Source organism: Musa acuminata, chromosome BXJ2-5 (assembly GCF_036884655.1).
Source record: "Musa acuminata AAA Group cultivar baxijiao chromosome BXJ2-5, Cavendish_Baxijiao_AAA, whole genome shotgun sequence".
Lineage (NCBI taxonomy): Eukaryota > Viridiplantae > Streptophyta > Magnoliopsida > Zingiberales > Musaceae > Musa > Musa acuminata.
This window is the reverse complement of record NC_088342.1, coordinates 25,762,104-25,777,593: the sequence shown is the minus strand read 5'-3', so window position 1 is coordinate 25,777,593 and position 15,490 is coordinate 25,762,104. Positions and strand designations below refer to the sequence as shown.

At 38.6% G+C, this 15,490-nt stretch overlaps 1 protein-coding gene across 2 annotated transcripts; it reads right to left on the bottom strand.

Annotated features, from left to right (window-relative positions):
- Window positions 1–3,957: 3,957 nt before the first annotated feature.
- Window positions 3,958–9,830, bottom strand: LOC103974077 (E3 ubiquitin-protein ligase SPL2). 2 transcript variants are annotated; one of them, XM_009388826.3, is made up of 7 exons: window positions 9,290–9,830; window positions 7,248–7,349; window positions 6,962–7,132; window positions 6,727–6,848; window positions 6,367–6,486; window positions 4,640–4,917; window positions 3,958–4,292 (listed from the first exon to the last, which is right to left on the bottom strand). In XM_009388826.3, the coding sequence occupies exons 1-6, from the start codon at window positions 9,650–9,652 to the stop codon at window positions 4,641–4,643; spliced, it is 1,155 nt and encodes a 384-aa protein (XP_009387101.1). In that variant the 5' UTR covers window positions 9,653–9,830; the 3' UTR covers window positions 3,958–4,292; window position 4,640. The 2 variants fall into 2 exon arrangements, with proteins under 2 accessions (XP_009387101.1, XP_009387100.1); XM_009388825.3 differs by lacking the exon at window positions 3,958–4,292 and having other exon boundaries at window positions 4,494–4,917; window positions 9,290–9,826.
- Window positions 9,831–15,490: the final 5,660 nt, after the last annotated feature.

The window sequence follows — 15,490 nt, the reverse complement described above, 5'->3', positions numbered from 1 at the left end:
TGGAGGTGGGTCGAGGTAGAGGAGGAAGCCCAAGGGGTGGAAGAGAGGCGCGCTGTTGTCGGCAAGGATGATGACGAGGACGACGAGGAGCAATGCAACATAGACGATGACAGACTCATGATGGCAGGTGATCACGAGAGTGAAGAAGACTGAAGAAGGGGGTGGTCACGTCCATGATCGATCCTGAGAGTTAGTTGACTTTTAAGATTGTTATCGGTGGATAACAAGAAAGAAGTCTTACTCAATGTAAGATCACTCTGATACCATGATAGATTAAAACATGATATGAAAGCTTGATCAGTTTCATTAACATAAATCTTATTTATACATGTAAGAGAAAAAAAATTTCTCGTGTAGTTATAGAAATATTCACGAAACTTTGAATTATCACGTGAACTTTGAGGATTTGATGATGTCAGCCTCTCTGACACCTGCTATTCTCTTCTTGATGATCTGTATTAATTCTTTCATAGTTCCTAGAGCTGTTTAGCAAGACATCACTCGGCGACTCAGTCCAGAACGATGGATCTGCCTGACCCTGCCACATCTATGTCATTGCTTCTTTCAGATGCTTCTTTTGATAGGTAAATAGACACATGAAGTTTTGAACGGAGAGGAGAAGAGGAAATGTGAAAAGGACTAGATTCCTGTAGAACACCGACACCTGGCTTTTTCCCTTGAACTGGAGCAGAGTATGTTTTTGGGATCAGAGAAAGAGGGGGGAAAGACGTAGAATGATGCGCGCACACACATCGACAGAAATGAGAGGAGTAAGAAACAAGAAAGAAGGGCAGGCATGGCGACAAAATCTACAGGGGGCAATCCCTAGGAATGAGGCAGACTTAGAGGAGCAAGGGGACAGTCCTTCTCTTCTCCACATTCACATATCCCTTCCCCTTTACTTTTGCTCGGCTTGTTTAGGATGACAAACGATGAGTTCTTTCCAACATGGATCTCTCTCTCTCTCTCTCTCTCTCTCTCTCTCTCTCTCTCTCTCTCCCTCTTTTGATAGATCCTCTGGTATATCTTTCTTTTCTTCTTGTAAGTGGTTTGGTGGGGATTTCTTTGTTTGTCTTTTAGCTATTTGCTTGAGGAATTTATTACAATCCTAGTATGTCATGGTTCCAACAAATACGTATTTATAAGACTCGGTAGCATCATATGGTTTATGCATGTATATTTTTTGTTTATGTATAAATATTCAACTCTTTTTTTTTATTATTTTTCCATTTAGATAATGTTCTAACCAGCAGAAATACAGACATAAAAACAAAAAAACAAACAAACAAACAAAAATGCAGATACCTACTGTCATAGCTATTATGCTTTCTATTAAAACAGCTATTCACTACTATGAACTAGTTTTAAATGTCATGTACATATTAGCTCCTGCATTTGAACTAATTATTGATTAGATTGTCTTTATCGTTGTTCGCAATCTGACATTATTTAACATGTAGAACCTCATAGTAAGTGATATATATCAATATAATATGAATACTTGGGAAATTGATCTTTTTTTCATTTTTAATTGATTTTAATATGTTGATGAAACCACCCTCTCATTTTTCACATAAGAAACAAATAAAATTACATTTAATAGTGGAAGAAGATTTAGTCTAAAAATGTAGAATGTTCTAGTTAAAAAAAAAAAAAAATCTATGGTGACCATGTGCATTCCTAAATAAATATAGGAATAATGAGTGTGGGGAAGGCAATAGCTGGTTTAAGTAGTAAATAATTAAATAGATCATTACAAGCATCTTAATCAAATTTCACTTCGATTACTTATGTAAAAAATTTACTTATTCTTCGTAAAAAAAAAAAAAAATAGTGGGTGTGAGGAGGGCGCTGATGCCACGTGAAAGATAAATGAGAGAACAACTGAAAGCAAGGTCAACGGTTTACGCCGGAGCAATAAAAGATTGGTGGCTCACAGCATCCAACGCACCACCGAGGAGTCGGCCACTGGTGGGATCAATTTATGCAATCCGCCCAGTGGGGATGGGGGTTGGGATCGATTTATGCAATCCACCCAGCAGGGTTGGGGGTTGGGGGTCGGGAGTTGGGAGTTGGGAGTTGGGAGTTGGGACCAGGAATCCATTTGCTTCGAATATATTCGTCTTCTTCTTCTTGATGTTATTATCATTCCCACTCCTATTCCTCGGACCCCAACCATGGAGGTGATGTGGGCGACAGCTCGCAATATGATTAATGATCATGGAGAGATATGTGCTCCGCCATCACAGGTTGCCGGCAGCCTTGCAAGCAGCACCCACCTGAAGTAGCACTTGGGGTGAGTGCTTGCGGTCCTCCACCGGGACGGGCTCTATGGATATCGTTGTCTGTGACACTACTACTTCAGAGTAGATCAAATCGGATCGATAATAATAAAATAAATTAAAATAAATTAAAATAAATTAAAATAAAATTACCATTCACTTTTTATAAAAAAATATTTATTTTTAATTATAAGATCGAAAAAAGAAAAAAAAAACTCCCTTTTTAGATGGTCTTAAGATTTAGTCGATAACTACAAATGTCAGAAGTTTACATCCAATAATAATACTTTGTCATCACTAAGTCGACTTAGACTCAATGTGTTAATGACACTCAAATGTTTAATTAGATACTAGAAACGAGGAACAACCACAAGATTTGAACTCACGACAATACTATCTTTAGGTAACCAACTTAAAATGTCATTAATATATGCTTTAGTAGAGCGAAAGAAACGAAATCTGAGTCTCATGTCACAATCCAATCAAGCCTAGTGATCCAAAGCCCAAACCATCGGATTAGCGGCGTAATGTAGAATGGGGGTTGTGCTGTATCTCTTCACCTAGGGATCTTGTACACGGCAAAGAGTAACCATGGGAATCTTCCATGTACTTGGAAGGAAAGGTAGCAGTGCAGTGCCGATCATTAGAGCTTAAAGGAACAACATGTAAGAGCACAGGCTACGATGACAATACAACGGAGAGATGAAGAACTACGCAATGCCGCGTGGGGATCGATTGCATGCATGCAGAGGCATCATGGCAAGCCACTGACTGCTACGAAGAAGATGAATAGTACGCTCTATATCTATCTTTCTTTGGAAGATTCGCAGGAGGTAATTAATTAAACCTTCCTAAATTGGCTGCAAATAAAATTCCGAGGAAAGAGAACCACAACAACTCTCATTCTGATATCTGGTGGGACTTATATATAGTCCATAACAATTCATTTAAAAGCTTTTAGTTGATCGATGGGAGATGATAAATCCATTTATTATGTTCTCAACACTCCTCTAATATGTTGAGGATCTCACATCTTTATTAAAGCCATTGATCAGATATTGGCACTGTTACTGTGTTGGCAAATCACTGTGCTTATTAAATCTATGTGTGTTCTACAGTTATGTTATATGAATATAACCACAAATTCTACTTAAATAATATTATGTTTCTTCTTTTCTTTCGGAAGATCGATTGCTTCATTTTACTTGCTGACTGATGAAATGAAAAGTAGTAGGTTTAATCGCCCTTTTTCTTTCTCTTCACAAGTCAAGTTCCGTTTCCTTAAAAGAAAAAAAAAAAAAAGGTAAAAAGGATCAATCTCATGTAGCAGCATCGTGATACTTGAAGGTTGTAGCAGCTGTTGTAGGTTTAATCTATGTTGCAAGGTCAGTACTTGTGTAGAACAATTGTTTAGGACACCAAAAAGCTCCCCTGTTCGATGCTTTCTTACATTTATTTTATTTTATTTTATTTTATTTTATTGGGGGGTGGGGTGGGGGGTGATTTTATGTATGCATGTTATGTATGCAACTTGCTAATTAACCACTTTATACATACCATGTTACTACTACTCTTTATTTGCTATTTAGCATCAAAACTACTATCATTGATGTGTGAAGGATTTTGGACATTACCATCTGGAAGAACAATAACACACGTTCGAGAATCCGTGCTAGAAGAAAATTATCACATTGTGCCTTTTCTTTCCCATTATTATTTGTCTAGCCAAGAGCTCACACATATTATGCAACTCGTGGTAGTTCAGCAGCTTAGCTAGTCACAATTACTCCACAAAAAAATTAGCTAGCAAATAACTTATGCACACAAAATCACAAATAAAACCTATGTTTTGGGTGGACTGACGAATCGACATGATTAACGCACGCACATGGTTGTTCCCAAGACAGCCAACTCAGCTAGCCGAGAAGTAAGTTTGCTATTATTAGCATCAACTGGCCTTGACATGCTGTATCATCAACACGCATCTTCAATCTTTTCGCCATTCCACATCTTGCAACAAAGCAATCCAAAAATTTTGAAGGAATCAGTACTTGGAAATATTCATAAGTGTTTGTTCAAAATGGATTGAAATAGTTTCACGTTCTATCATAAATTTGTTTTGTAAGAGATCCGATGTGATAATTTGTATGTGTCCACATTAGTTCTGAACAAATTATATGCAACAAGAGCAAAAATAAACAGGAAACAATGTGTCCAATTTAGATGACCATATATTCCATATACAAACATCCAAGCGTGTGGAAGAAATACAAGTCACCGAATTCATAATGTCCTGTTTCACATTAACAAAAATATACTAGAAAAAAAAAAAGGGTGTTAATAGTCAGTCCATGCACCTCAAGAATCATATATTCGAATTGAGGATCGAACATCTTGCCGACACACAGGGCACTTTGGTGAGGAGTCACGCTCCACATGCAGTGCACAGCGAGAACAGCAAACAAGATGCCCACAAGGAATAAATGCAGATCTCCTTCGTGTTGATAAGCAGATGACACAAAGTTCTCCCTCGGGTGCATCCTCAGCTTCCATACTACTCTCAATCAGAGACTCATCATGTAAGTCCTGGATCTCTCTTCTTCTCGTTCTCCACTCCTTCCATTTCCGCCAGTTCCTGCATTATTATTAATAAACTGCTGAGATTTAATATTATTTATCACATGATAGAAGGTAAAAGAATCATATCAACAGACATCAGTGATAACCAAAAACAGTTTCTAAATACTTAAATTGCAAACATACTATGTATGTGACACATGCACCGATAAAACCATATCATATAACTATAAAAACACATGCTTCAGAGACACCTGAATCATGTAACTACAAAAACAAATACTTCACAACGTGAGTTACGCACCTATAACGCGAATTATCAGGGATCGATGTCATGGCCTGTGTACCATATAGAAGCACAGGAACATGCAATCTTTTGTCATAAATACAGTCACCTAGAGCATATGGATTTAACTCTACAAATGCATGAACTGCATTTAGGAGAATAAATGGGCATTGTACATGAACATAGCTCTAGCCTCTAAGATGCATACTTAAGAGCTTGTTCCCTTTCAGATCAAGAAAAATGGAAACAATATAACCAGGGAGAACTTATATGTCAACTAGCACTACATCGCAGACCAATATCCTGATATCTCTATATATAGAGGACTATCAAGAATATAATTAAATAAGATAGCTAAAAAGGAAATATACACAAAAGACAACCCTATTAGGATTTGCAAATTATAGTCATATATATGTTGATACTTAATTGTCCATTAACATAGACCATAAAAATGTTGAACAAAAGTAGCAACTGAACCCGGGGATGATTTTAGTAACAACGAAAGCTGAATATTAAAATATTCAAGCCACCACACCAGATATAATTTAGTTTACTGGAAGGACCATTGCTACATAAAATAGTGTAGCATATTCACTGTCATTGTTTGATTTACCATTTAGGTAAAGCTTGTGTGCCTAAATGAAGAAAAAGACAAATATATATAGGTTATGATTTTGCATGATCCTACATGACATACTGATGTACACACATATATATAGGCTAGGATTTAACATTAAAGGATCAATGTTATGGTAGCATTTAGGTTGTCGGCAGGCTGCCAAAAGATTCATTCAGTGATATAGGCTGATATGTCCATGATCTTCAGAATCTTGGATCTCTTATCCACTCTCTCCAACAACTAAGCAAGAGGATTTCCTCTCAAGACCCATAGCCCCCCCCCTAGAGTCAAGACCTATGATTCCCTATTCCCCTTTCCTAGACCTGATTAATGAGAAGACAGTCATTTAAGTTGAAGGACTGGTTTTGGTCCCTTTTAAGGTTAACCCGTTCAAACAAACCCTATGAAATATTGGACTGAGAAACACCAGACCCAGTTTCAAGAGCAGTTCTGCGCAGCACTTTTCACCCAATGAGTGAAATGGGTCAAAATCATAATCCATGCATGATAATACACAAATTTACATTTATATTTTTATTGATATGTCTATGCATATGTATACATATGGTGCTATGCACCATTAAGTTGAATCACAATACCTGACCAAGGCATAGCCTAATATACCAAAGGACAGTGTTCCAATTAAAATGCCACTCCATAACAGGATCCTGGTGTTGGAATTAAGCTCAGCCTCAAGTTCATCCTTCGTCATGTCAGACCTGCACAGCACACGAAGCCATAACATACCTCCCATATAATAAGGAAGCATTTATAAAAAATGCTAGTCCTTTATCTGTACAGTGTAGTGCATGAGAAATTTAACTTTTGCCTTAAAAGGTTAAAAATTCTTCTGATAGTTGAATTTCACCATAGTGATATTTACTTCCAAAACTGACAAATTTTGCTACAAAGAAAAAGTAGCATACTGAAGACATTTGGTGCTCAAAATTAATGCTCACAAGAAAAAAGGAAGATTCTTGCACGATTTTATCTCTAAAGCTCCATCTCTTGGTCTACAAATGCCAATTGCAGTGATCTCCTTTCCAACAGGAAGGATCTTTTCTTCGTGCAACAATGCCACCTTTCAAAAACACAAAATTTGACAATGAACCCTAACAAGATGAGCATTGTTAAAGGTAAAGGGGAGAAGAAACCAATTCCAAGATATGCAGGTGGCAAAGAACAAGAACTTACAGGATATCCACTACCAAAGATGGCCTGGAAAAATGTGCATGGAGTAAGTTGAACAGGGTGCAGCTCATGATAAACTGTAGTAAGAGGTAGTGGATGGGCTGACCCATCCAAATTAACATGAATATAACCAGAATTAGACGATTTGGCACCATCAGCAAGAATAAATGGTACCTGCAAGTTTACTTAGATAATCTTCAACATTTATACTAATGTTTCCTCATTTACAATAATGTTTGATGTATATATTCCACAAGTAAAATTTGAGCCTATGGATAGCAGAATTTACCAACTCCAATGAACTTGACCTTCTCTCCTTCCAAGATCTCATAAGTAGTGCATTAAGATCAGAACTCCACCCGAACATTCCCCTCCATTCATTGTACAGACACTTCAACAACAAAAGATAAGATATAAGGTCACAGTGGATGGTAAAATTTCATTCAAGAATTAGCTACTTTGGCATCTATTTTAAATTTGGTAAACAATGTTCTAGACTGGAAGGCAACTTATATAGAATGTTACAACACAAGCAAAATACCACGTGGGAAAAAGACAAAAAAAAGCACTCAGGAATATGTTTTATAGTGAAGGTAGTAACTCATAACTCATGCCAAGCAAAGTATCGACCACATTCAATGTGGGACTAGTATGCAGTATTACAATCTCCTCCACTTGAATTCTAGCATCCTTGTTTGGTTCACGTATCTCACACATAACTTTCCATGGATAAGCAACACCCTGAATACTAGACATTCTTGCCAGGTCCGGAAAATGTGACACATAAGTCCAGATGGATCAGCAAGAAGCATGCCAGTGATATATTCAAATTTAATGATGGGTCAAGTTATTATATTGGTGCAGAATGCTTCATTTAATAAATAAAAAGGAAAACCATCAAAGCAAAACCTTTTAAAAGTTGGACAGCGAGTAGCAAAGATACACTGTTTTTACAAAATTAAATAAATAATAATTCCAGGATATTGACCAGATTCAGATGTGTTTGCATGAGTACCCAAAACATGGCATTTCACACACTTGGTCAAACAGGCATTTTATGCATTATGCATGTGAAGCAAGTATATCTAATCTTCGCATATGGCACAGTACATGTCAATACTTAGAACTTATTCTTGTTGCTTCCTTATTTCATATGCTATCATAGCAATAATTAAACTTAATGTCATGCCTGCTAGCTAATTCTCCTTCAAGGAGTTTCACATGCTTACCAATTTAAACTGCTTCAAAATTGGCCTTGTTAAATTTACAACACGTCTTCAACATCAAGAAAAGTAGCACTTTCTCCAACAGTTCTTTTAAGACTTGGATGCAACAATTATGTACTTGTCATGCCCAGCTGAGCTCCTCCACTTTCATTCAGGTGTAGAACCATAAATATATCCCCTGGGACTAAACTAAGATCTAAAGATAATCCTTAAGTAACCTCATCCACAGAAACATATTTCTGGGCAGTGGGCACATGATGTAACCAAACTATTTTTTCCCTCAAGTAATCATACTCTTGGACCCAATTAAATGGTAAAGAAAAGAACCCAAGTCTTCAAAAAATAGACAGATTTTTCATCTAAGCAATGTTTGGCTGCTCCCTTCAGAGTCATGGTAGAGAGAAAAGGAGCGCTTGGTTATAAATCATGTCTCTTGATCCCTCTCATTTCCTGCTCTTTCACACTTAATAGCTGTACTAAACTGGACTATAGATCTCTCTGCCTTCTTCCTGTCTGTCCAGTCTCTTGGCTCCAATTATCCCAGTCCAGATACCACCCCAAAATGATGTATAATACAACTGCCTGAAGATTCAGAAGCTAGATAATACATCTAAGCTAGGCACACATTGCACTGAAATTTGCTCATATGAGATATATTTTAAAGTATAACGACGGTCAGTAGCCATCCCAATTTTGATATTCACTTGTTTTAAAGTATAACAGAACTCAGTAGCCAATCCAATTTAAATTTTCATTATTAAACAAAAGGTTCGCAATTTGCAAAACAGAAAGATTTCTTTCACAAGGAGATCGATCGAAGTAATGGATTCTTTAATGTCCCTTACAGGTTTTCCTTTTCTTTTTTTTGTTGCATTTTGCTTCACTATTTGGTTATCTCCAGAAGAGAATTGCAAATAATTGGAAAATAAGTTCCAGTATTCCAATAATTTACCAGTAATGCCATAAGAATATTTCAGATATGCCAACCAAAGCTTGCTGCCTCACTGAAACAATTAGGGCACAGAAAAATCGCAACAATCCAAAGAACAAATCAGCTTAAATGTCAGGCATACAATTGATGACCTCCAAGTGAAGAAAAATTTACAGTTTGGGTGCTGAGGACGGCGACGGCCCTCTCGCCGGAGCCCCGGGGGGTAAGGACGTCGCGGAACTTGGAGAGCGGCCAAACGCCGAGAGCCTCGACGGTAGAGCTGGGCTGGACCAGGCCTCGGACGACAACAAGGACCCCATCCTCGTCGGAGGAATCATCGGATGAGAGGAGGGAGCGGAGGCCAGAGATGGGGACAGAGGTGGCGCGGCGGATGCGGACGAGGGCAGCAGAGGCGGCGAGGTACTTGACCCAGGAGACCGCGGCGAAGGCGGCGAGCGCGAGGCCGGCGATGGCACCGTCGTAGGCCAACACGAGGCGCCCGACGGCTGCCGCCATCTCGTGGTCGCGGAACGACATCCCGCAGCGGCGGCGTCAGACGGGGTTGGCGTTCGGTAATGTAGACGGTCGGTGTGGGGGTGCTTTGAGCGCGGTCGCTCCCGGGCCGGGTTTTGCAGGATCATGGGGTGGCCGAGCTGACCCGAGACTGGTCCCGTGCCTATTCGCTGCAATTTTCTTATGTTTTACTTGAAGGATCCGATCCGATCCGTTTTAAGCGGATCGAATAGTTGGATACCGAAAGATATCGATCCACTAAGAGAATCCGCAGCAAAAGGTAAAATTTTAGATTATCCGGTGTTGTCAAACTCCGATCCAATTAACAAAACAAAAAGGAATAAATTTTTTAGATTATCCGGAAATACATATTTGTTGATTAAGGAAACCCTTTATGGAGGTATATGGTTGAATTCTTTTCGCAATAATAACGAGGAATTTGTTATAGAAACAAATATATCTATTTGGTGAGAAATCCCAAAAGTAGACCTATCTCTAAATAAAGCAATAAATAAATAAATAAAACTTTAACTATTAAAAATTTTAAAATAATATAAATATAAATATTAAAAATACTTCAATACTTTATTATTATTAAGGAAAAAATATAAGTCGAAAATTTGGGCAACCTTCATGTAGTAACCCCCCAACAATTCCACGTAACTATTCTTGTATATTAACTTCTTATTTAAGTTTGATGATTATGAAAGCCTCTATAAAAAGCTTCAAATATATTATCTTACCCTCATATTATTTAAACCTCCAAACCTCTATATCTTTTATTACTTTATTATTTATTTTGATTTTAATTTAAGGATTGTATAAGCTTATATCGGACACATCTCGAAGTTTTTGTATGATCCCATACTATGAACATGTTGAATCTCGGATTTTGATGATGAAATCAATTGTCATTTGTTATCTAATCTATATGTTGAGATAAGTGTGCAGGATTAACTACGATGAAAGTAAGATATGCAGCAGGAGTTGCGCCGGAGTCAAGACAATGATCACGTTGGGAGTTCGAGAGTTCGACGGAAGTTCAGACAGTCGTCGGAGGTTCTGTGGGAACAAATCCGAGAAGGCCATGAGCTTGCCAAAGAAGCTCGTCGGAACTCGCCAAGTAGATCATCGCAAGTCCAAGAGTTTGCCGGAAGTCCACAGGAGCATCATCGAGGGTTCATCGGATGATCGACGGAAGTTCGCCGGAAGAAGCGATTGACGCACCGGAGCAAGTTGCAGTAAATGTCTTAGGAAAAATCGTAGTTAGCACAATGATTAAGTTGGAAATGGGAGGTGATCCCATTAACTTAATCTTGAGACAATTGGGCCAAATGGATCAACCCATTCGGACCCTGATTTCTGCTAGGCAGTTGAACCACCCCAGCCAGGCGGTGGCACCGCCTGGGCTCAGTCTTCGAGCGAGACTGAGCGGTGCAACTGCCCCTGACAGGAGGTGGCACCGCCTGAGCTCGGTCTTCGAGCTCTGGCAGGAGGTGCAACCGCCTCAATCAGGAGGTGGCACCGCTTGAGCTCGGTCTTCGAGCTCTAGCAGGAGGTGCAACCGCCTCAATCAAGCGGTGGCACCGCTTGAGCTCGGTCTTCGAGTTCTGGCAGGAGGTGCAACCGCCCCTGACAGGAGGTGGCACCGCTTAGAGGCTCAGTCTTCGAGCTCAGTCAGGCGGTGCAACCGCCAGATCCCGAAATTCCGGGAAGTGACAGTTTTGAGCTCGAAATTCAAACTGGGTTGGGGCCTATAAATACCCCACCCTTTCAGCACTGAAAGGGCACTAAAACACACCGAAATCCTGATCTTATTCTGTGATTTTTAGAGCTCAAAATTGTTGTAAAAGCCAAAAGTTCTTCTCCCTCTTTTCTTCCAAGTTCTGATCTTTAAAGAGAGGAGAGAAAATTCTGTAAGGGTTGTCTCCTAAGCCCGTCAAAAGGAGTGAAACTATAAAAGGGTGGTTGGCCTTCGCCTATTGAAGGAAGGCCTCTAGTGGACATCGGTGACCTCGTCGGTGGAGGAAGCCAAAAGTGGATGTAGGTCAAGATTGACCGAACCACTCTAAATCTCGGTTTGCATTTACTTTGAGCATATTATCTTTACTGCGAACCTCCTCAAAAGCTTACTGCTTTCTGCGCATATACGATTGGGTTTCAAGCTTTGCACTTTCCGAATCGGCGTTTAGACGTAAATCAATTTTATCGTACGATCATCATATTTCAGTTTGCGTTTACGTTTTGATTTCTATCATAACTGCAAACTGCCTTTATATCCTTGCTTTAACTGCATCTCGCTTAATCAAGTGATTTACAAATCAACATTTAGACGTAAATCAGTTTTTTCATACGAATATCATATTTCAGTTTGCGCCTACTATCTGATTTGAACCATAACTGCAAACTGCATTTATATCTTTGCTACATCTAGCTTAATAAAAAGTTAAAGTGATTTACGAATTGGCTTTCTTACTGAAATCACTTTTATCGAACGAACGCAGTTTCTTTTAATCGTAGAAGGTTTTCCGCTGCACTAATTCACCCCCCCCCCCCTCTTAGTGCTCTTGATCCTAACAATTGGTATCAGAGCGGGGTTAACTCTCAAACGGATTAAAACCCAAGAGAGATGGCATACGTCGGAAACCAAGAGGGTCATTCATTCTATTACACGTTCACCCATGTTCAATGGGACGGACTACACCTATTGGAAGATCCGAATGAGGATCTTTCTTATTTCTATGGATTTTGAACTTTGGAATCTTGTCGAAAATGGATTTTCGAAGTCTTCTCTTCCAATGATCGATTGGAATGAATCGGAGAAGAAGGCTTTTGCTCTTAATGCAAAGGCTATGAATGCCTTATTTTGTGCACTTGATAAAAACGAGTTCAACTGTGTTTCGGTTTGTGAAACCGCATTTGATATTTGGCACACACTCGAAGTGACTCACGAAGGCACAAGTAGAGTGAAAGAGTCAAAAATCAATCTTTTAATACATTCTTTCGAACTTTTCCGGATGAAACCGAGTGAGACTATTGGCGACATGTTTACCCGTTTCACGGATGTCGTCAACGGTCTAAAAAGACTCGGAAAAAGCTTTTCGGATTTTGAGCTCGTAAATAAGATTCTAAGATCCCTTCCTAAGAGTTGGGATCCTAAAGTCACTGCTATTCAAGAGGCGAAAGATCTAAACAACTTGCCTCTTGAAGAACTAATCGGGTCATTAATGACCTACGAGATGACTTGCAAAGCTCATGAAGAGCAAGAAGACATCCTTCCAAAGAACAGGAAGGATATGGCACTCAGAACTTTAGAAGACCACTTGAGAGAAAACTCAAGTGATGAGGACTATGACTATGACGTGGCACTTCTAACAAGAAAATTTAAAAAATTCATTAAAAGAAACAAGTTTAAGAATGACACAAAAAATAAACATGAACCCAAAGCAACGTGGGATGACTCGAGCGCGTCCGAAGAAGAGGAGTCCAACACCGAGCAAGTTGCTCATTACGCCTTAATGGCCATCGGAGAGGAGGTAACGAATTTAATAGATGCAGATTTATCATTTGTTGAATTATTAAATGTCTTCCATGACTTATTTGATGAATGCAAGATTATTAGCAGAAAATACAAATTGCTAAAAAAGGAGCATGATAGTCTTACTTGAAATTTCGATAAGTTAAAAACTGAATATCATGATAGTTTAGGTTCATGCATAAAATGCTATAATCTAGAAACTCTTCAAAAGGAAAACTTGCTACTTAAAGACACCTTAAAGAAATTTGAGGTTGGTAGCAAGTCTTTGAACATGATCCTTGCAAACAAGGGTCACGTTCCCAAAAGAGGTGGAATCGGATTTGTGAGAAGTCCTCACCCAAATCCAACCACCTTCAAAAAAGGCCCCATCTTACATGTTCGACACCAAAGCAAATGCAACTTTTGTTGCAAATGCAACTTTTGTTGCAAACTTGGACACAAAACGCATTATTGTCCATTCAAGAAAATTAGTTCGAACAGATTAATTTGGGTTCCTAAAGGAACCATGATAAATTCTATGCAATATGATAAAAAATGGAGATCTATTTTTGAGGCACCCAAAAGCAAATGGGTACCTAAAGATAATCCTTTCTTGTAAAGACATAAAACATCATAAGCTGGGAGCAAGAAATAATATCCTGCTCTTTGGATTCTCGATATTCATGACCCGAGATCCAAAAAGAACTCGCGATGCTCTCTAGCCTAAATAATAGAAGAGGATTAGAAAATTAAAATTACAAATGCGATATAGATACAATCCTATTTGATCGCTCAGAATTGGAAACCCATGATTCTCACTTCACATATCCTTTGGATTTTCGAACCCATTGATGTCATCCGTTCGTTACTTTCGAATCCAACTATATCATGAACTTACTAAGTTTGTCATGAACTTGCAAGGCTTACCAACTTGAACAATCTGTCACAAACATGTGCACGACATTTAGAGTATGCATGTCACAAGATATATCTTGATCATGCAAAATTTCTTATCTTACAATGAAAATTCTTACGTAATTACGTAAGTAAAGTTGATTGCTCTAAATGAAAATTCTTCTTAAGTCAAAAACATTCAAATCAGATCACACTGCAGTCAGAACAAGTGATCACCGCTTGCAGGCGGTGGCACCGCCCCAGCTAGAGGTAGCACCTTCGACTGTCACGTGTTGTAAGCGGTGCAACCGCCCGCAATTCTGCCTCTTTTTAACCAGAGCTAGGGTCGACGGTGGAACCGACCCCAACTCACTCCCTTCCCCTCTTTACTCTTCCAAAGCTTCGCCACCTCCATTTCACCCCTCATAGCATCCCAAATACTCCTCATTTTCAACCAAAAAGAAGGTATCGATTACGAAGAAACCTTCGCTCCTGTGGCTCGATTAGAAGCCATAAGGATGCTCCTTGCCTACGCTAGTAGTAATAATTTTAAGTTGTTTCAAATGGATGTTAAAAGCGCTTTTCTTAATGGCTTTATTTCCGAAGAAGTCTATGTTGAACAACCTCCTAGATTTGAAAATAATAGCCTCTCTAATCATGTGTTTAGATTAACTAAAGCTCTCTATGGTTTAAAACAAGCTCCGAGGGCTTGGTATGAGAGACTTAGTTATTTTCTTATTGAAAATAATTTCACAAAAGGCAAGGTTGATACTACATTGTTCATCAAGAATTTTGAAAATAATTTTCTCATTGTTCATATTTATGTTGATGATATTATCTTTGGTTCTACGAATGAATCTCTTTGTGAATCTTTTGCTAAAACTATGAGTCTTGAATTCGAAATGAGTTTAATGGGAGAATTAACATTCTTCTTAGGCTTACAAATCAAACAACTAAGCAATGACATCTTTATTAGTCAAACTAAATATACTATGAATTTGCTAAAAAAGTTTAATATGAATAGCTCAAAAGCTATTAACACTCCTATGAGCACAGAAATTGATGAAAGTGGAGAAAGCTTCGATCAAAAAACTTATAGGGGCATGATATGAAGTTTACTTTACCTCACTGGAACTAGACCAGATATCATGTTCAGTGTAGGACTTTGTGCTAGATTTCAATCAAACCCTAAGATATCTAATCTCAAAACAGTTAAAAGAATACTTAGATATCTTAATGGTACCACAAATCTAGGATTATGGTACCCAAAATCAGAGAATCTTGAGTTAATTGCTTATTTTGATGCGGACTTTGCTAACTGTAGGCTAGATAGAAAAAGCACATCAGAAACATGTCAATTTTTAGGACATGCCCTTGTTTCCTGGTCATCTAAGAAACAAAATTCGGTTACACTATCAACAACCGAAGCTGAATATATTGCAGCAAATGCA